This window comes from Phocoena phocoena, chromosome 1 (genome assembly GCF_963924675.1).
Source record: "Phocoena phocoena chromosome 1, mPhoPho1.1, whole genome shotgun sequence".
Classification (NCBI taxonomy): domain Eukaryota; kingdom Metazoa; phylum Chordata; class Mammalia; order Artiodactyla; family Phocoenidae; genus Phocoena; species Phocoena phocoena.
This window is the reverse complement of record NC_089219.1, coordinates 118,253,437-118,275,869: the sequence shown is the minus strand read 5'-3', so window position 1 is coordinate 118,275,869 and position 22,433 is coordinate 118,253,437. Positions and strand designations below refer to the sequence as shown.

The 22,433-nt window shown below is 44.6% G+C and overlaps 1 protein-coding gene across 4 annotated transcripts in view; it reads right to left on the bottom strand.

Moving 5' to 3' along the window:
• Positions 1-22,433, bottom strand: part of LOC136128358 (carboxyl-terminal PDZ ligand of neuronal nitric oxide synthase protein) — a 312,580-nt gene that overhangs the window by 89,998 nt on the left and 200,149 nt on the right. For all 4 annotated transcript variants that reach the window (XM_065884183.1, XM_065884175.1, XM_065884191.1 and 1 more), the window contains exon 3: positions 5,484-5,576. In XM_065884183.1, coding sequence (XP_065740255.1) covers positions 5,484-5,576 — 93 coding nt within the window. The remainder of the gene's footprint in view (positions 1-5,483; positions 5,577-22,433) is intronic.

The following is a 22,433-nucleotide window of genomic DNA, read 5'->3' as shown; positions in this document are numbered from 1 at the left end:
AAGAAAAGCTACTGATCTACCTTTATGGGATTATAAATCAAAGTTGGCATCAACCATAAAACAGAGACGTATTATTGAATGGTAATTACAGTCCACAGAAAACTCCCACAACTCCAAGTTACACCTGAAAACCACTTCTTTTTTTTTTTTTTTTTAGTGCTTGGAAATAAGCCTTGGAGTCTTGGTAGCTATGTGAGGAAATTTTCAGTTTTGCTACCCACTATCCTCAATGAGCTATGGTCTCCAACATATGCCAGGAAATGAAGACATTTCAAGTCCAAGTGGGAGTGGAAAAGGAGGTGGAGGCGGGGAAGAGAAGAGGAAAGGAAGAGGGGATACATCTTTAAAGCTGTCAGCACCTCTCTGAGTGCTTCTGAGGGAAAGAGCACCACCCTTCACAGCCGTACTCACTGCAAAGAGCCCAGGGGGACCAGCAGGACTGATTGAGGCTGGTCCTCAGGCTCCTTGCACCTGAAGCCCAGGCTCAGGCAGGGCCTCACTGGTATCACTGGGAACACAAACAGTACCAGCATTGAGGCCAGTGAGTGAGGTCCAGGGAGACAAGATCTACCTCCTCACTAGCTCCATAAATATAAAGAAAAGGGGGTAAAAATATGAGTGGGTCTGGCAGAGCACCTAGCGGAGCAGACTGGTGCCCTTGGGGCAGCTGTCTGGCATTTTGCCATACATATACAGAATTGGGGTATCACTTCTTTCTCTTACTCTTTGTCCCCTCCGTACCTACAAAGGACACTCAAGGCACTGTTGAGCCTTTTAAGAGGCCTCTGACTTAGTTTATTAACCTGTCTCTCTCCATGCCTTTCCCTACCCCAGCAGTCTCCCCTTCCCTCCCCTTTTTCTTCTCTTTTAAAAATGAATTCCTTACTCCAAGGTAATTAAAAAGTCATGAGATGTAGAGAGTAGCTTCACTTGAAAGAAGGTTCTGCTTCACATATTGGCTAGTAAAAAATTTCTGGAGAAGAGAAGATGTTATCACAAGAAGGTGCCCCACAGACCTCCAATTACAGGAAGTTTAACTAACCAAGGGCCCCCCCGGCTGCTGCATTCTGAAATCCATCATTACGTGAGCGCAGGCGCCCTGCCCCCAGACAATGACCAGTGTGTGGGGATCCTGAGGAAGCCCATTCCTAGGAGACACAGGGATCCTCTGACAGATGACTGGCTTCAGAACTCCCTGACGGCCCTGCCAAACCTTCTTCAGACCGTGCTGTGCTCTCAGAGACCTTCACCCAACCTACCTGCGTCCTTCCTTCCTCTCTCCTTCACTTGGAGTCAGACCCACACTGAAATCTGACAGCTAGCCCAGCCTTGCCTCCCCACCTCCTCCCACAGGCATTTAATCCTGTCTTGGCATTTACTTGTTGGAGGACCTAGAATAACACAGAAAGTGAGAAAGTAAAAAAAAAAAAGGAAAGATATAGGAAAGTCATATTCAGTTGCTTCACTTTTTGTTCTCACAGGAAATTTCCCAGTTGATATGGGGAAAAAAAAGTCCTTTCTTCCATTTAAGAACTTTATATATTGCTTCCTTGACACTATCAAAATTCATCTCAACTTTACAAACAATGAGGCTCCGGAAGTTAACTTACTCCCCTGCGAGGCCATCTAGTCCAGGGGTAATTCAAGTCCAATCTGTCTACCTCTAGACCCCACGCTCTCTTTGCTACTCTAAGTGATGAATTCAAAGGTTTTCACGTTCCACTGCCAGGAAGCTTTTCACTTTCAACAGAGGGAGAGGGTAACAGGCTTTAAGTGTATGCTTTTATAAGACCACCGAATGAGGTAAGCACATCCTTGAGTTTAGATTCTTCTCTTTTCTTTATCTAATGAGTGCAAATATCCAGTCCCCCGTGGAAAGTTACAGCCATTTTGTTATTCCAAAATCTCCTGCCAGGGAATATTATATGGGAACTGGTTCAGAGGGAGGTCTGCCTGGAACAGGGCCAAGAACAGAAAACAGAGTCAGGGATAATTATCACAGAGCTCCTTCCTCCTTTTGGAACCCAGAAATGGATATGGCATTTTTGAAGGCCTTCCCTAGGAACCCAAAAGTAGAGGAAGAATTTGTATTTCCATTTATTTCCTATCCCTACTGGAAACTATCAGTAGGCACGTCACAAAGTCTGTCCGCTTTATCATTATTTATGCTCCTGAAAGCAATGGTGACTTCTCAAAAAATAAGAAGAAATTTTTAAAATCACTGTGCAAAGGCCACATTAACTCAGCCTGGCAAGTTCTCCATGCCTCCAGACAGAATAGGATTAGCCTGAAAACACAGCTACCACCCATCTTAAGGTATAACCTATATAGATATAGAAAACGCATTTCAAAACTGAAGCACTTAATAAGTTCTCACACAACGCACAAAATTCCTAATATGCCGGTTTTAAAACTAGCAGAAAACATGGTAGAAAGAAGACCGGACTCAGTTTAGTCCTGGCTCCATAACTAGCTGGGTGACCTCAGGACCGTTACCAGGCCTCTCTTGTCCTCTGTTACCACATCTAATCAATTAGGGGATCAGACTAGAGCATTCCTAAAGCTCTTTCTCCCAAATTCTGGTTCTATAATTCTAAGTGCCTCCTTTTCTTACCCAAATAGATCTAAGTTGTGTGTTTCTATAGGAACTAACAGTACTCCTTGAGCAGGAAACTAGTTTCCCTGTGATGTGATATCCCAGTGACAGGGTAAAGGCTAGACGTTAAAGACACTGGATTAATTAATTAGGCATTTCCTATGGAGCAGTTTTTCTCTAAGGGATTCTGAAGAGTTTAGTACACACACAGCAACATGGTAGTAGGAAGAACCCACTTGGGATGTGAACAAGACAGACCTGGTTCAAACCTCAACTTCACCACTGGTGGGACTTGAGGTCTTGGGCAAGTTGCTTAATCTTCTTCTGCAAACCAAGCCTTAAAATGGTACCTACCTCACAGGATGGTTGTGTGGATCTAATAAGTATACACTGCATCAAACAAGGCCTGGTAAATGGCGGGGGCTCAATATCAGTGTTAGCTATTATTGTTAGCCGTTCTCAGTACCATCTTAGTGTGTAATTACGTTCATCAGCTTGCCCCCACGGGTCTTCTACCCTCTCAAACAGATGAAATAGAATTGGAAAGAAGACACGGTCCCTGGCCCTAAAGGCTCGCAGCCTACGGGGTAAAGAGACAAATAACTACAATGCAATGCTATAGGAGCTACGATAGACCAATGTATGCATATAGTGTCATTCAAAATAGCTAACTTTGCTGGAAAGGGTCCATATCTAATACCCCTGTGTATCCTACCCAGTTCCTTGAACATGGTTGACACAGTAAATATTTGTTAATGAGAACAGCAGAGCCTTTCTAGAACAATGCTTTAGGCTATCCCAACAAAGTTACTGGTGTATATGAGAAACCACAAGAAACAGAGGCCCTTTAGGGTCCTTTTGTAGAAAACTCCTTCGGATGAAGTTCAAGACTAATCTTCCTTCTTCAGAAGCCCCTCCCTAGCAAATGGTGCAACAGTGTGATTCCAATACTATAATAAATAATCATTATCATATACACAGGAAAGATCGTTACTTGGGCCTAGTTGGGAGTTGAAGAAAATATACTGATCGAGAAACAACGCAAAGCCAATTTTCTTAGTAGCTGGGTTCACACCACAAATACAACCTAAGATTCATATAGGAATCTGAGATTAATTATCTGTTAGCATCAGTTCAAGATAACAGCGTCTTAGGGCTTCCCTGGTGGCGCAGTGGTTGAGAGTCCGCCTGCCGATGCAGGGGACACGGGTTCGGGCCCCGGTCCGGGAAGATCCCACATGCGATGGAGTGGCTGGGCCCGCGAGCCATGGCCGCTGAGCCTGTGCGTCCGGAGCCTGTGCTCCGCAACGGGAGAGGCCACAACAGTGAGAGGCCCGCGTACCACAAAAAAAAAAAAAAAAAAGATAACAGCATTTTAGACACATTAATATAACCAAAAAGATTTTTTTTTTAACATCTCAGTAAGAGATGATCACAATATATTTAGCTACTGCCTGCATTAGAATAGAGCACCTGAAGATCAGAGGTACTGAAGAAGTCCCACTCATAAAGTTAGCAATTTCCACTGAGGCCTTTCTACGCTTGGGAAGGCTCTCATCCTTGTGTTTTTTTTTTTTTTTTTTTAAATGGGAAGGTTGACAGACGAGAAAGAGGGAGAAGAATGTGACAGCCAAAAGTAACAAATGAGACTTCATTTGACCCAACTGCTAAGTACTTAGTTCTTCCTGATTTAATGACCACGATACACAAAACATGTTCATTTACCCAGCGAGCCAACAGCCAAAATCGTTGGAAACACACTACACGTACCAGGTGTCCAAGTGAGTGCTGAGCTTACAGAGATGGCCCCTGCCCTTAAAACATTCTCTGGAGAGCAGGGAGTCCCTGTAAACATGCTTCTCCCCACAGCCCGGAGGCATACCACCATTCAACAGTCATGGACAGGCTAGGCAAACAGAGGGGGCTTGGTGGCTGCTTTGGGAAGTGTTTAACCTCTGAGGTTCCCATCCTGCCTCAGGAGTTCAGGGGGCAGGAACACACAAACCTATTTGGCCTCTAGGGTCTGCTTTCTCTGTAGCCCAGAAGGTTCTCAAAAACCTGAATAAGCACAGGTGACCTATACAAACACATGCAAGCACCAAAAAGCACAGTGCCAGAGCTGGTGCAGAATAATTGATCTGACAAGGGTAAAGTGCTCACCTAATCCAACTCTTCATTTTATAATTGAAGCTCCAAAAAGCAAAATAACTTGCTTAGAACCACACAGTCAGAAAAAGAAGAGCCAGGACTACAACCCAGGTCTTCTCCTCTCAGCTGAGGGCTCCTTCCAGCATGCCACACTGACCCAGTGAAAAGCAACATGCTGGCCACGCTCTAGCCTTCCTGCAGGCTGAATAGCAGCAGTGGCTGGGTCTTGAGGGACTATTTAAATAGATGGGCTAAAGCAGCAATAACTGTAACAAGAGGACACAAGGACACACCATGGGGCCGGACGCCACCTCAGCTGGAACTGAGAGTTATTCCTGCAACAGAATGGGACAACTTCTGAGGAAGCCGCCTCTTATCCCCTCCTCCACTGAATCCTGCTACTTGTCCACACTTGAATTTAAAGCATTTCCCAAGATCAAGACTCAAAGGCAAAGGTATCAAATGGGGGAAGGGGTATGAATGCCAGGATGACAGGAGATGACCCTTGTCACTCATGAGATACGAGGACTAAGCAAGCCGAACAGCTGACCAGGCCTTGGGCCCCTGCCTCACCCTTTGCTCCAGCTGTAGCCTCTCAACACTGTTGCTGGTCAAAGCAGACCACCTCACCAGATAAGGGAAGGAGTCTGTCCAGAAGGTAGCCTAGAAAGAAAAGCTATCCCATGCCTACCTCCCCTCCTTCCCTCTTCACCAGAGTTTGTGGCTCAGAGTCACTTACCTTCTTCTTCTTCTTCAGAATCACTTTCACTCCATCCACTGAAACCATAATGCTCACCTTCTTCTTCTTGATGTTTTTGGCTTTAAACTCATACTGCAAGTGAGAAGAGAACAAAGGGCACAATCCAGTTAGATCAGTGCATCTGCACAGCCCCAGAGAGCTCATGACCTGGAAAAGAGGGCCACAGATGGGTCTAGGGAGCTGATGCAGTTTCTGGGGACATCAAGCACCTCAGGGGATGTAAAAGCAGGCAGATGTCTGTAGGCAGGGGCTCGGCAATATTTGGGTTGGAACAGGGACTCTGAATGCTCACTGGTTTCACCACTCAGCTATCAGGTAGGGCCATGGGAATGGACCTGATCCATTCTATCAAGATGAAAACAGAGCCTACTTTGGAAATCTCATGAGAAATCCAGAACCTTCTCTGAATAACTCATTCTGACATTTAATGACTTTCGTTGGCAGGCAAGTTTTCCTCGTGTCTACCCAAATGCTGCTGGGGCTCTATTCCAACCTCAATGAAGATTAGGAAGAGCTGGCACCCATCTTCAAATCAGGGATTTTACATACTTAAAGATCATTATGATATCTAAGTTATTCTCTGCAAGTTCAAGTCCCAAATTCTTTTATCTGTAGGTCAGTCTCCAAATTCACCCATAGCCCCATTAACCTAAAATATTCTAGAGAGTACTCTAGAAAGGATCTGACTAATGATAGTTATAAGGGAGGGCATTACCTTACAAACCCTATATTCTAAATTTCTATTTGCAATCCTGAATAGGCCTGCTTCAACCACAACTACACTGCTGAGGGATGCTGGCTCTCATCCTCAATCCCAGATATTTTTCTATCCCATTTGCTCACTCACAGCCATTTCTTAGGTTTGTGCAGATATTCAGAATGGTGGAATAATTCTACACTTTCCTCACTGAACTTCATTCTGAGCGCTTACCCATTTCCATCTGGTTCCCGTCTTGGTATCACCACCTAGCAAACTAACCTGCCACGCTCTCTAATCAAAGATCTGGCCTACAGATTAAAACAATAACAGTACAAGACCCGGGGCCAAAATCTCTACTCCAACCTACAGGCTCTCTTCTCTGGGACCTTTTATACTCAAAACCCTTTCCCACCATGCCACCACCCAAGTTTATTTAGTAAGGCGTCCAGCTCCTTGCCTGGACATCTAAAACCTAACTATTTCTACTTGGTATTTTGACAGATATGAACCTAATCCACCCTAACAAGATGAAAACATAACCTACTTTGAAAGTCTCACGAGAAATCCAGAACTTTCCCTTGGCCATGCCATTTAATACTCTGATTTTAAGAACTCAGATTAGAGCGTCTTACCGTGTCTGTATTCTAGCCCTTCCACTGAGGTCTCAACTCATTTTCTTATTCTGTTGCAGAGTTACTGCTGATGCCCACTGGCTGTCAGCTTCTTAGAGACAAGGACATGACCTAGCTAACTGAGGTGAAACATTTTTCTTTACATCGTCAGGGCAGGTTCTGGTTTACTGCTGATCTGAGTTTACAGGTGATGGCAACATACATCACTCCCCAGTCTGGTGGTCACTTCTCCCAGCTTCCCCATCACTCTATCCTGCCAACAGCTGTCCTTTTTACCAGCGATCCTGAAAGAAGAGCAAACCGGAGCAGCAGACACATAGGAGAGAGAGAAGAAAACTTCAGCTTCAGACTCTGCCTCAGAGTCTGGGAACCCAAAGCCAGTTAAGAGTAATACAATAAAAGAGAGCAAGTGTATCTGACAGGATGGGGAGAAGTGCTATCTGTACTGGAGTCTGGCTTATAAGACGGCCCCGGCCACGTAACAAACTTCTCTCTAGGTCAACGGTTGTAAGCTGGTGAAGGCTAGAGTTGTGTGACTGGCATGCACTTCAGGACACAGCTACGATTTGCGGTGTGTCCCCTGACTGCAGCATTCTGCTCAGGTGCACCTCTAGATGAACTGAAATTACCTCTGGGTGGGAGAACTAGCACGAGGATCTGTCAGTTGGCTGACTTTGGCCTTGTGCCTGCTGGGAGAGGTGAACCAGCTCCGTTTCCTGACCTCACCTGCATTTACCTCTGCTCACAGGCTTTCAATGAACACAGTCTTTCAGCTGTGCCTCCCTTAGGGACAAATCACTAAAATCATAGCTGCTCCTGCCGGTCGAAGGAGGGCAGAGAGGTGTGTTTTGATGAACTCAGGGGGGAGACAAGGGCTTAAGAGTCCAGGAAACACCCGGAGGTGGATAAAACCTGCCCTAGACAGGTCAATCCTTGCCTGTTTTATTGTCTTCGCTCTCTTCCAGCACGTCACTCTCACAAGCTCCACGCACTTCCTTCTTCCCTTTTTCCAGCAAAAAAGTCAAAGCAGTGAATACTAAGTACCTACCTCTGCAGGGCAGGATGTCACCTCCCAGCCCTGGTTTCAGAGAGCATATTGCCTGCTAAACCAGACCCTTAAATGTCTTATATTTCCAGGAAAATCTTGTAGCTGGCCATATCTCTTTCTTATTTGGTCCACCACCCTATCGGTTTCATTCTCTCTGGGATCTTTTTAAAATCGGTATCCCCCGACCCAAGGCTCGCAAGAGACGCCCAACCAGCTCCTTGCTTGTGTATCTGAAATCTGAACTATTTCCACAGTTCGTGTTTTGACAGCGTTGGCCATGCCTGTAATACCCTGATCTTAAGAACTCAAAATGCAGCTAAACATTCTTTTAGCTGGAACTGGAAAACAGCCTCTAATTCGATCACTGTGCACATACTCCCAGGCGTCTCTTCTATGGTGTGTGGGGCACCGTAACTACATGTTACTGTGAGAAGCATGACCAAACGATTGCATTATAATCTCAGTGACAGTGACAATACAGGTGCTCCGCCTTACAACAGCTGGTGGAAGGCTCTCTGGAGTGCTTCAAAATGAAGAGGGCAGAAGAGGCATGAAATAGGCTTCTAGCCCCTGTTACAGCTGCCAGTATGTACTACCTGACTGCTGCTTAGAAGGCTCTTAGGTTCGACACACTTTGCACCTACTCCACCTGTCTGGTGGTCAGATGTCCCAAACCCTTTCCAACTGAAGAATAGGTACTCAAACGGTAGTTTTGTTGAAAACTAGGGAAATGAAATCAAGTGTCTGCAAAGGTTTAAATCTTTATTATCATAAAACCATTCATTTATATGGCAATTATATTTCACTTGGACAACCATGTTATTGTGCTTACTGTGGGGATGGAAAATAGATTTGGAACAGAGGAGATGTTGGGAGAGACTAGAACAGAGAAAAGAGACCCACAGAGACAAGCCCTCCTTTTTACCAGACTGTGCTGCTCCGAGGGGCAGGCGGGCCCAGGAGGAAGCATCTGTGTTCCTCAGGATAGGAATCTAGTCCGCCCAGGCTTTGCTAGGGGCTGAAGAACAAACAGGACTGCTGATGCCACCGTCTGTGGCCCAGGCCCGCCTCCCACAAAGCCCATGCCAGCTCTGGAGTCTGTGCCAACAGGCCTGGCTCTTCCCCCAACATGGCCAGACTGACCTGATATATTTGCTTTGCTAGTCAGAGCCCCACCAGCAAGGACAGATTAGCCTTACAGGACCTGACCTTGTAGGGAACAAAACAATACAAGCCCTGGAACACTAACCACTGACTAAAAGACTAAATGTCTAGGGTTCATCAACAGAGCCTTGGGACCCTGCATGGGAATAGCAGCCCTGGAACTTAGAATGCTGTGCCAACCAGTGAGGCCCATGAAGGGGAAACTGGGTAGAGGGAGGGGTTCAGATCCAGCAGGAGCCAGGAGTAAACACTCAACCAGAACACTGGCGGGAAGTCAGAGAGCTGCCAACAGAACAGGATATCTCTGATACCCCAATGCTTCCCTGTCCCCAACTCCCAGAACTACCTCCTAATCTTGTGTGTCGGCCACAGGGTGTCCAAGAAGGGGAAGCAGGAGGTCTGTAACAGGGGAGTGAGTTAATGAAGGGACTGGCCCAGCCCTGGGCTTGAGGCTGTACTGCAGAAATAGAAGTAACAGAATCACTTTCTTAGTAGTCAGGAAGGTTGGGGCTGTATACACACGCGCGCGCACACACACACACACACACACACACACACACACCCTCTTAACAGTCTATTTTCACAATAATGTCTAGCTCCCTGAAGAATCTAGTTTTTTTTCAAAAAATAAGGATCCTTGGTTCCTCAATTACCTTGTCTACAAACAACTTACCGAGTGATCGCACTCTCTCACCAGCTATGTAGGAAGCTGGTCCTTTCACGCGTCTCCATAAAATTTATTTTGCCTAGCTCCTTCCCACTGTCCCCACAATGCTTAGTTATGAATCAAGATGCTCAGAGGCTACTTTACCAAGAGAGGAGATTTAATTTGCAAACGCAGATAGTGATGCTCTTCCTTGGTAAGTCCTCGGCTTATAATCAGCTGTGTTCACCACCTTTCCAGAGTAAGTCTTTGGAGGCTTTGCTTCCTGTTCATGATCACAGGAAATTTAAAAGTGAATTCTACTAGTGCCATTGGGTATTTTAATCATATTCTGCCCACAGTCTTGTTTTCAAGAGTGCAAACACATCTCCACAACAAAACTGTAAGCACCTCAACCAAAGGCACTGTCTTATCAAGGGTTTGTAGGAAATCATTTTGCACTTAACATTTGAAAGTTTAACAGCTTAGGTAATAAGATACAAAATCTGAGTACGTCCATATTCGGAGCATATTCACAACAGCCCAAAGGTGGAGGCAACTCCAGTGTCCACTGATGGACGAACAGATAAACAAAATGTGTTAGAGACATATAATAGGATTTACCAGCCTTAGAAAGGAGATTCTGACACGTGCTACAACACGGATGTAGCTTGAAGACATTATGTTAAGTGATGTTTATGTTAAGCTGGAACCAACAGACAAATATTGCATGATTCCACTTACATGAGGTACCTAAGAACAGTCAGATTCAGAGACAGAAAGCAGAATGGTGGTCTTCAGGGGCTCGGGGAGGGGACAGAGTGAGGAGTTAGCATTTAATGAGTACAGATTTTCAGTTTTGGAAGATGAAAAGATCTGGAGACGGACAGTGGTGATGGCTGCACGGCAATGTAAATGCTGTATGTAGGTGTCACAGAACTGTACATTTAAGAATGGCTGAAATGGAGAATTTCACGTAATGTATATTTTACCACAATAAAAGATAAAAATCTGAAGACACTGTAACAAACACATTTCTTCTCACGGCAAGTCCCCTTAAATGCTGCTTGCGAAAGGGTATTGCTGTTACTCTCCCACGTGCAAGTCAAACATGCCATACTTTTCCATACTTCCATGTAATTGCATTTGCTAATGTTTATGCCCAGAATGCCCTCTCCCCCCGCAATCTGCTCGGTGAACTCCTGCTTATTCTTAAAAGATCTACTTAGCCTTCTCCACAGAGAAGCCTTGCAGGTCAACGTCCCCTTCCCGTATGCTCCCGCGGAACTGCACCATCCACTTCGTTGCTACAGCAATATACAAGCCTCCGCTATCACTCACCATTGATTGGTTGTGTATTTCCCCACTAGGCCATGCCCTCCTTGAGAGCAAGAAAAATGACTTACACATATCTGTAACCCAAGAATATAGCACCAGGACACAGGAGGGTGACAAATGAATGTCAAATAAATTAATGAACACAGTGGTTAAATCAATTAAATAAATTAATTGACAGTGGTTATTCACAGAGCCTGAGAAAACATGACACTGTCCATAAAGGTATAATAAAATAAATCTCCCATAAGTTAATTAATTGATTAACAACTTAAGTTATTAAAACCTAGATTCCATTTCATGGGCATAAGGACTTTAAGAAGATCTAACTTTAATTATTCCAAACTCCACAGCACACTGATAAGTACCTTATCTTCTGCTTGATCCATACTTCATTAAATGAAGTAATTTAGAGCTTCCTTCACTGGTCAAGGCTATTCTCAATCATCTTATGGCACAGTTAGAGGTAAGAAATCAGGGGGATGGTCATGTACATGAACCTCTGTTCTCTGGGCTACCCAGCTTCCCTAAGTTCCAGCTCCTGTGCCTATGGAGCCAGATTCTGAAGGACAGGGCACCCAAGAGCCACGGCAGTCCCTGACATTGTTGTGTGGCTCAGCGACTTGTACCGTTCATTCCTATGAAACCTAAGAAATGCAAGACAAAGACCAAAGTTGGTACCGAATCCAAATTCTAGAATATCTGAGGCTTCTTGGGAATACCAGGTAGAGACATTTAGTTCCTATCTATCAACCTCAAGCCCAGCATAACTTATTTCAGCAACAGACGTATCACTGAAAGCTGGGCATAAGTAAAATCTCCATAGACGGCACACTACTTAAAAGGAAGCAGAGGAGCTGCTTTTTAAAAAAAGGAATATTCATTGTCCTTGTAACATAAATGTAGAATTTAAGTATTTACCCAGCTCTGTAGACCAGGGCATCTAAAACTTGTTTTAAATTCCATTCGGGATTCCTGATAAAGTGGCAGAATCCCAGACCCAGGCCTCAGAGATGCTCATTCAGCAGATCCGGGATAGGGCCATAAGTTGGCACTGTTTTTGTTTGTTTTTTGTTTAACATCTTTATTGGAGTGTAACTGCTTTACAATGGTGTGTCAGTTTCTGCTGTATAACAAAGTGAATCAGCTATACATATACATATATCCCCATATCCCCTCCCTCTTGCATCTCCCTCCTACCCTCCACATCCCACCCCTCTACGTGGTCACACAGCACCACGCTGATCTCCCTGTGCTATGTGGCTGCTTCCCACTAGCTATCTATTTTACATTTCGCAGTATATATAAGTCCATGCCACTCTCTTACTTCGTCCCAGCTTACCCTTCCCCCTCGCTGTGTCCTCAAGCCCATTCTCAACATCTGCATCTTTATTCCTGTCCTGCCCCTAGGTTCTTCAGAACTGTTTTTTTTTTTGGATTCCATATATATGTGTTAGCATACAGTATTTGTTTTTCTCTTTCTGACTTCACTGTGTATGACAGACTCTAGGTCCATCCACCTCACTACAAATAACTTAATTTCATTTCTTTTTATGCTGAGTAATATTCCATTGTATATATGTGCCAAATCTTCTTTATCCATTCATCTGTCAATGGACATTTGGGTTGCTTCCATGTCCTGGGTATTGTAAATAGAGCTGCAATGAACATTGTGGTACATGACTCTTTTTTAATTTTTTTTTTTTTTTTTTTTTTTTTTTTTTTTTGCGGTATGCGGGCCTCTCACTGCCGTGACCTCTCCCGCCGCAGAGCACAGGCTCCGGACGCGCAGGCTCAGCGGCCATGGCTCACGGGCCCAGCCACTCCGCGGCACGTGGGATCCTCCCGGACCAGGGCACGAACCCACGTCCCCTGCATCGGCAGGCGGACTCCCAACCACCACGCCACCAGGGAAGCCCCCATGACTCTTTTTGAATTATGGTTTTCTCAGGGTATATGCCCAGTAGTGGGATTGCTGGGTCATATGGTAGTTCTATTTTTAGCTTTTTAAGGAAGCTCCATACTGTTCTCCACAGTGGCTGTATCAATTTACATTCCTACGAACAGTGCAAGAGGGTTCCCTTTCCTCCACACCCTCTCCAGCATTTATTGTTTATAGACTTTTTTGATGATGGCCATTCTGACTGGTATGAGGTGATACCTCATTGTAGTTTTGATTTGCATTTCTCTAATGATTAATGATGTTGAGCATTCTTTCATGTGTTTGTTGGCAATCTGTATATCGTCTTTGGAGAAATGTCTATTTAGGTCTTCTGCCCATTTTTGGATTGGGTTGTTTTTTTGATATTGAGCTACATGAACTGCTTATATATTTTGGAAATTAATCCTTTGTCAGTTGCTTTGTTTGCAAATATTTTCTCCCATTCTGAGGGCTGCCTTTTCCTCTTGTTTATGGATTCCTTTGCTGTGCAAAAGTTTTTAAGTTTCATTAGGTCACATTTGTTTATTTTTGTTTTTATTTCCATTTCTCTAGGAGGTGGGTCAAAAAGGATCTTGCTGTGATTTATGTCATAGAGTGTTCTACCTATGTTTTCCTCTAAGAGTTTTATAGTGTCTGGCCTTACATTTAGGTCTTTAATCCATTTTGAGTTTATTTTTGTGTATGGTGTTAGGGAGTGTTCTAATTTCATTCTTTTACATGTAGCTGTCCAGTTTTCCCAGCACCACTTATCGAAGAGGCTGTCTTTTCTCCACTGTATATTCTTGCCTCCTTTACCAAAAATAAGGTGACCATAGGTGCGTGGGTTAATCTCTGGGCTTTCTATCCTGTTCCATTGACCTATATTTCTGTTTTTGTGCCAGTACTGTACTGTCTTGATTACTGTAGCTTTGTAGTATAGTCTGAAGTCCAGGAGCCTGACTCCTACAGCTCCATTTTTCTTTTGCAAGACTGCTTTGGCTATTCGGGGTCTTTTGTGTGTCCATACAAATTTTAATATTTTTTGTTCTAGTTCCATAAAAAGTGCCATTGGTAATTTGATAGGGATTGCATTGAATCTGTAGCTTGCTTTGGGTAGTATAGTCATTTTCACAATGTTGATTCTTCCAATCCAAGAACACGGTATATCTCTCCATCTGTTTGTGTCATCTTTAATTTCTTTCATCAGTGTCTTATAGTTTTCTGCATACAGATCTTTTGTCTCCTTAGGTAGGTTTATTCCTAGGTATTTTATTCTTTTTGTTGCAGTGGTAAATGGGAGTGTTTCCTTAATTTCTCTTTTGGATTTTTCATTATTAGTGTATAGGAATGCAAGAGATTTCTATGCATTAATTTTGTCTCCTGCTACTTTAGCAAATTCATTGATTAGCTCTAGTAGTTTTCTGGTAGCATCTTTACAATTCTCTACATATAGTATCATGTCATCTGCAAACAGTGACAGTTTTACTTCTCTTCCGATTTGGATTCCTTTTATTTCTTGTTCTTCTCTGACTGCTGTGGCTAAAACTTCCAGAACTATGTTGAACAATAGTGGTGAGAGAGTGGTATGCCACATCTTCTTTAACCATTCATCGGTGGACAATGAAGTTGTTTCCATATCTTGGTTATTGTAAATAATGCTACTATGAACATAGGAATACATACATCTTCTTGAATTAGTGTTTTCATTTTCTTCAGATACCGAAAGGTGTAATAGCTGGATCATATGGTAGTTCTATTTTTAGTTTTTTGAGGAACTGCCATACTGTTTTCCATAGTGACTGCACCAACTTACATTCCCACAAACATGAGGTTTGCATGAGGGTTCCCTTTTCTCCACATCCTCCCCATCACTTATTTCTTGTCTTTTTGGTAACAGTCATTCTGACAGGTGTGGGGTGATATCTCATTGTGGTTTTGATTTGCATTTCCCTGATGATGTTATGTGGAGCATTTTTTCATGCGCCCATTGGCCATCTGTATGCCTTCTTTGGAAAAACGTTTATTCAAGTCCTCTGCCTATTTTTAATTGGCTTGTTTGCTTTCTTGATATGGAGTTACATGAGTTTCTTAAATATAATTTGGATATCAACCCCTTATCAAATATATTGTTTGAAAATATCTTCTCCCATTCAGTAGGTGAATTTTGTTGGTTTCCTTCCCTCTGCAAAAGATTCTGAACTATTTCAACAAAAATTTAGAGGAATCGTTGTGTTTGAAATGTTTGGGACCACAAATGTTGATCAGATATTTCATCTTATGGATGAAGAAGTCACTGCCTGAAGATGGTAAAAAAGTTCCCCAGGTCATTGGCGGAAAACCCAAGCCTGGAACCCACATCTTCTGACTTAGTCCTGTTCTCAACATCTGTTCCCTACAGCCCCAGCACCCCATCAGCCCAGAATCCTGGCTCCAGCAAATACAATTATTCATTCACTCCTCCTTTCATTCAGTACATGTGTAATGAGCTCTCTGGTATGCAGGCAACTCCATCTTATAACAGGAAGCAAGAAGAGTAGGAAGAACTTTCTGGAAATTAACTTCATAGGATCTGGAATATTCTCAGACCACTCAGTGGAAAGCATACAATCTCCTCCCACCCCAAATTCTTTCCCGTACTAATCGCACTGGCTGCCCTCATTTCCTTTGTTGCTTCCCACTCTGTTCCACACCCAAGGACAATATCAACGACCTGGGAAGGGCACAGAATGCCAATGAGGTCAGAAAAACATGGCAAAGGCGCCCTCTGAACATAAGGAGGCCTTCAGGGCGGGAAATATCCAAGTTCGCTGCTGTTTGGAACACTGAGAAGCAGGGAGAGAGGTTCATCCAAACACAGATGTTCTGTGGGAAGGAGGCATTTTCAGTGTGGAGAGATCGGCATGATGGTAGAGGGCAAATTAAACAGGCCCTTGGATGACACAGCGGCAGACTCAAAGGCAGGCAATTTCGGGCTGTGTACTCAAGGGAGCCTCTGAGTGGTGGTTGCTCCCTATAGAGAGGAGACGAGACAGGCCCTGGAATACAGCCATCACTTTTTCTGACTGAGAGCATGTTGACAGGTCACGGTGAGCTGAACAACAAACCAAATGATTAAGGGGCCCAAAGGGGTGACTGATGAAGGTAAGTACCACTACTAATAACAATCCCCTGCTTTCAGGTTGCTTTTCCCTCCGCTAGTTCTTGCAGCGCATTAAAAACATGTATTAGAACCTTCTCCCTCTGAGTAAAAATAGAGGCATAGGTGGGTGAAGAGCAAAAAATAAAACAAAACAAACCCCGACTGTGACCAATTCTATCCTTCTCCTCTAATACCTAACCCAGACCCTCCTCTAAATGGTTAGCACGGTATCTCATGTAAGTAGAAAGATAAGGGACATTAAAATCATCTTCCAGAGGAAGAAAAATAAAAAGACAACAATGCCTAAACAGTGTAACTCCTCTACACACACACACCGTCCCCTAGAAGGAGCAAGCACCTGCCAGTATTTAGTAGAGTCACAAATGAAGAATTTAAGGTTGCCTCAGACCAAAAATGGTATGAGACAAATAATGAATCCTTCTGTCTAAGGCTTGATTTACCTCTCTTTGAAAGAAGGCAATCCATCATGTTTCGTGACTTCCCTGCATCCCTCACCATCCACCATGCACATCCCCACACTTACCTTGTAGTTAAATGAAACAGTTCACATCAAGCATTACGAAGTCCCCTGAAGGAGCCACACTGGACAGTGCTGCTACTTCACATCAAGCATTTGCACTCTTCGCTGTGTGACCTTGGGCACCTAACCTCTCTGGGTATTCCTCTTCTCTTTTGCGAGATAAGGGTACTGGGTTAGGTTGTATCTGAGAACCTTGCTAGCTCTAAATGTGATTCAAGTTAACACAAAGCTCACAGCCCTTGTAGGAAGGAAGGGGATGTTGAAGAAGGAAGGGGAGAAGGTATAAGAAAAAGGAATTGAGGGTGTTTGGCCAGGCCAGGCTGATCCCAGAAGCAGAGGTAGGGAATGGGAGGGAGAAAGGATGCACACAGATGGGGGAGGGTTCTCAACTGGAAAATAAATTATTAAGAGTTTTGCATAGAAAGGAGGAGGGAGTTACATTCTTTAGGGTTTTGAAAACACTGAAAAGCAGAGGGGCAGATGTTGAACATAATCTTGGCACCAGCGCTGAGGATTCCAAAAGGAGAGAGACCGGAAATGGGAAACCTAGGAAAGACCAGGAACATATATCAAGTACTGGGTTGTAAGAATAAAGAAAATGTCCGGATGAGATCACTGTATGGACTGAGAACCAGGACAAGGAAATCACCTCTAAATCCCGTGTCTGGAAAAAGTAGCAATGCTCTCAACAATGACAGCACAGGTGAGCACAGAAGATGTGTTATACATCAAAAAAGTCTACCTTGTACTGGAGAATCTGGGCATAGGAATTAAGAGGGGAATTTAGAGGTTACGTAGGCATTCACATGGGACTCCCTTTCCTAGCCTCTCCCAAGTCTTTGATCCGTTCAACCTTTCTCCCTTAGTTTAGATCCAGCAGCACAATAAGAGATGAGAAGACTTGGATAACCTGTGCTTGCACTCATCCATTAGCATCATAAGAGTTTCCAGGTTTAAGCGGGGAAACAATGGGAAGACCACAGTGCACACAGCAGAACAGATGGCTGCAATGCACGTTCACAGTATAAGGTATGAAGAAAGTCATTCTTGGGAGACACTGAAGAAACTATTTGAGGAGGAGAAGAAAAACAATAAAATCAGACTTGGGAGGGCTCTTAGAAGTAACAGTGTTGTCCCTGTCAAGCGGTCCTTCAGTCTAAAAGAATTCTGGCAGCTGTGTTTGAAAAGTAGTTTCTTACTATGAATTGAAATGTACTCACAGAAGCTTCCACTTATGATTCTCTAAAGCAGTGCTTCTCAAGCTTTAAGGTCCATATGAATCACCTGAGGATCTTGTTAAGTTACAGATTCTGTGGGTCAGGGGGTGGGGGGTGGGTTCAGAGGTGGGGGGTGGAGGAGGGAAGTCCTGCCTTTCTAACAAGTTCCCAGGTGATGCTGACACTTTTGATCCATGGACCACACTTTGAGTAGCAAGGTTCTAGGGCCAGAGTGTATAAGTCCAAAAGATACTTGGACATGCTAGCTGTTTGAGCTAATGACCTCTAAGGTTTTCTTCAGTGTTAATATTCCATGATTCCTACCAATTGTATACGCCAATATTCTGGGTTACATCAAAACTGAGACAGGGTGTTACTTATTGAGAGCTACCTTAAGATGGCCCAAAATCAAACTCTAATATACAAATGATAAAAATAAAAACAGAGATAGGATAGAAGATGGCGGAAGAGTAAGACGTGGAGATCGCCTTCCTCCTCACGGATACACCAGAAATACATATACACGTGGAACAACTCCTACCGAACACCTACTGAAGGCTGGCAGAAGACCTCAGAGCTCCCAAAAGGCAAGAAACTCCCCACGTACCTGGGTAGGGCAAAAGAAAAAAGAAAAAACAGAGACAAAAGAATAAGGACGGCACCTGCACCAGTGGGAGGGAGCTGTAAAGGAGGAAAAGTTTCCACACACTAGGAAGCCCCTCCGCGGGCGGAGACTGCGGGAGGCGGAGGGGGGAGCTTCGGGACCGCGGAGTGGAGCACAGCGACGGGTGCGGAGGGCAAAGCGGGGGGATTCCTGCACAGACGATCGGTGCCGACCGGCACTCACCAACCCGAGAGGCTTGTCTGCTTACCCGCCGGGGCGGGCGGGGCTGCGAGCTGAGGCTCGGGTTTCGGTTTTGGACGGAGCGCGGGGAGAGGACTGGGGTTGGCGGCTTGAGCATAGCCTGGAGGGGTTGGTGCGCCACGACTAGCCGGGAGGGAGTTCGGGGAAAAGCCTGCACCGGCCGAAGAGGCAAGAGACTTTTTCTTCCCTCTTTGTTTCCTGGCGCGCGAGGAGAGGGGTTTAAGAGCGCTGCTTAAAGGAACTCCAGAGAAGGGCGCGAGCCGCGGCTAAAAAGCGCAAACCCCAGAGACGGGCGCGAGCCTCGGCTGAGGGCGCGAGCCCCCGAGACGGGCGCGAGCCGCGGCAGGAAGCGCGAGCCCCCGAGACGGGCGCGAGCCGCGGCGGGAAGCGCGAGCCCCAGAGACGGGCGCGAGCCGCGGCTGAAACTGCGGAGCCCAGAGACGGGCGGGAGACGCTGGGGCTGCTGCTGCCGCCACCAGGGGGGCTGTGTGCGAGCACAGGTCACTCTCCGCGCCCCTCTTCCGCGGAGCCTGTGCAGGCCGCCACTGCCGGGTTCCCGGGATCTGGGGACAGCTTCCCGCACGGCGGGTCTCAGGCTGGTGCAGCGTCACGCCGGCCTCTGCCGCAGCGTCACGCCGCCTCTGCCGCCGCAGGCCCGCCCCGCACGCAGTGCCCCTCCTTCCCCCATCCCCCAACCCCCGGCCTGAGTGAGCCGGAGCTCCCGAATCAGCGGCTCCTTTAACCCCGTCCTGTCTGAGCAAAAAAAACAGACGCCCTCCAGCGATCAGCGCGCAGGGGCAGGGCCGGGTACAAAGCTGAGCTCCTGTGAGCTGTGAGAGCAGGGAGGAGAGGGGGAGGTCTCTCCCGGCAGCCGCGGAGGCGGCGGATTGAAGCTCCACAATCAACTTGATGTGCCCTGCATTGTGGAATACCTGAATAGACAGGGAGTGAGCCCAAATTGAAGAGGGGGAATTTAGGAGCGAGATCGGTGATTTTTTTCCCTTTTCCTCTTTTTGTGAATGTGGGCATGTATGCTTCTGTGTGAGATTTTGTCTGTATACTCTTGTTTCCACCATTTGTCCTAGGGCTCTATCCGTCCATGGGTTTTTTTTTTTTAAAAAAAAAAAAAAAATTTTTTTTAATAATTAATTTTAATTGTAATAACTTTATTGAACTTTACCTTCGTTCTTTCTTTCTTTCTTTCCTTCCTTCCTTCCCTCCTTTAGACAACTAATCACCCCAAATTGAGGAGGTGGTCTCTGGGAGCAGGATTTATGATTTTTCCCCCTTTGCCTCTCTTTGTGAACGTGTAGGTGTATGCTTCTGTGTAAGATTTTCTCTGTATAGCTTTGCTCCTAATAGTTGTCCTAGGGCTCTATCCTTCCATGGTTTTTTAAAAAAAAAAAAAAATTTTTTTTCTTTCTTAATAATTAATTTTAATTGCAATAACTTTATTGTACTTTACCTTCGTTCTTTCTTTCTTTCTTTCCTTCCTTCCTTCCCTCCTTTAGACAGCAAATCACCCCAGGTTGAGGAGGTGGTCTCTGGGAGCAGGATTTAGGATTTTTCCCCCTTTGCCTCTCTTTGTGAACGTGTATGTGTATGCTTCTGTGTAAGATTTTCTCTGTATAGCTTTGCTTCCAACATTTGTCCTAGGGCTCTATCCGTCCATGGTTTTTTTTTAAAAAAAAAAAAAAATTTTTTTTTCTTTCTTAATAATTAATTTTAATTGCAATAACTTTATTGTACTTTACCTTCGTTCTTTCTTTCTTTCTTTCCTTCCTTCCTTCCCTCCTTTAGACAGCAAATCACCCCAGGTTGAGGAGGTGGTCTCTGGGAGCAGGATTTAGGATTTTTCCCCCTTTGCCTCTCTTTGTGAACGTGTATGTGTATGCTTCTGTGTAAGATTTTCTCTGTATAGCTTTGCTTCCAACATTTGTCCTAGGGCTCTATCCGTCCATGTTTTTTTTTTAAAAAAAAAAAAAAATTTTTTTTTTCTTAATAATTAATTTTAATTGTAATAACTTTATTGTACTTTACCTTCGTTCTTTCTTTCTTTCCTTCCTTCCTTCCCTCCTTTAGACAGCGAATCACCCCAGGTTGAGGAGGTGGTCTCTGGGAGCAGGATTTATGATTTTTCCCACTTTGCCTCTCTTTGTGAACACGTATGTGTATGCTTCTGTGTAAGATTTTCTCTGTATAGCTTTGTTTCCAGCATTTGTCCTAGGGTTCTATCTGTTCTTTTTTTTTTTTTTTTTTTTTTCTTTTTCTTTTTTTTTTTTTGTTCTAAATATTTTTTAGTACAATAACTATATTATACTTTATTTTATTTTTACTGTATCTTCTTTCTTTCTGTCTTTTTTCCTTCTTTCCTTCCTTCCTTCCTCCCTTCCTCCCTCCCTCCCTCCTTTCTTTCCTTCTTTGCTTCTTTCTTCCTTCCTTCCTTTCCTCCTTTCCTCCTTTCCTTCTTTCTTTCCTCAAACTTCTACTAATTCTCTCTACATTTTCTCCTTCTTTCCCTCCTACCTTCCTTCCTTCCTCCCTCCCTCCCTCCTTTCTTTCCTTCTTTGCTTCTTTCTTCCTTCCTTCCTTTCCTCCTTTCCTTCTCTCTTTCCTCAAACTTCTACTAATTCTCTCTACATTTTCTCCTTCTTTCCCTCCTTCTTTCCTTCCTTCCTCCCTCCCTCCCTCCCTCCTTTCTTTCCTTCTTTGCTTCTTTCTTCCTTCCTTCCTTTCCTCCTTTCCCTCTTTCTTTCCTCAAACTTCTAATAATTCTCTCTACATTTTCCCCTTCTTTCCCTCCTTCCTTCCTTCCTTCCTCCCTCCCTCCCTCCTTTCTTTCCTTCTTTGCTTCTTTCTTCCTTCCTTCCTTTCCTCCTTTCCTTCTTTCTTTCCTCATACTTCTAATAAGTCTCTCTACTTTTCCTCCCTTTTATTCTGAGCCGTGTGGATGAAAGGCTCTTGGTGCTCCAGCCCAGGAGGCAGGGCTCTGCCTCTGAGGTAGGAGAGCCAACTTCAGGAAACTGATCAACAAGAGACCTCCCAGCTCCACATAATATTAAACGGTGGACATCTCCCAGAGACCTCCATCTTAACACCAGCACCCAGCTTCACTCAACGACCAGCAAGCCACAGTGCTGGACAACCTATGCCAAACAACTAGCAAAACAGGAACACAACCCCACCCATTAGCAGAGAGGCTGCCTAAAATCATAACAAGGCCACAGACACCCCAAAACACACCACCAGACGTGAATCTGCCCACTAGAGAGACAAGACCGAGCCTCATCCAGCACAACACAGGCACTAGTCCCCTCCACCAGGAAGCCTACACAACCCGCTGAAACAACCTTAGCCACTGGAGACAGACATCAAAAACAACGGGAACTACGAGCGTGCAGCCTGCAAAAAGGAGACCCCAAACACAGTAAGATAAGCAAAATGAGAAGACAGAAAAACACACAGCAGATGAAGGAGCAAGATAAAAACCCACCAGACCTAACAAATGAAGAGGAAATAGGCAATCTACCTGAAAAAGAATTCAGAATAATGATAGTAAGGATGATCCGAAATCTTGGAAGTAGAATAGACAAAATGCAAGAAACAGTTAACAAGGACCTAGAAGACATAAAGATGAAACAAGCAACGATGAACAACGCAATAAATGAAATTAAAAGTACTCTAGATAGGATCAATAGCAGAATAACTGAGGCAGAAGAACGGA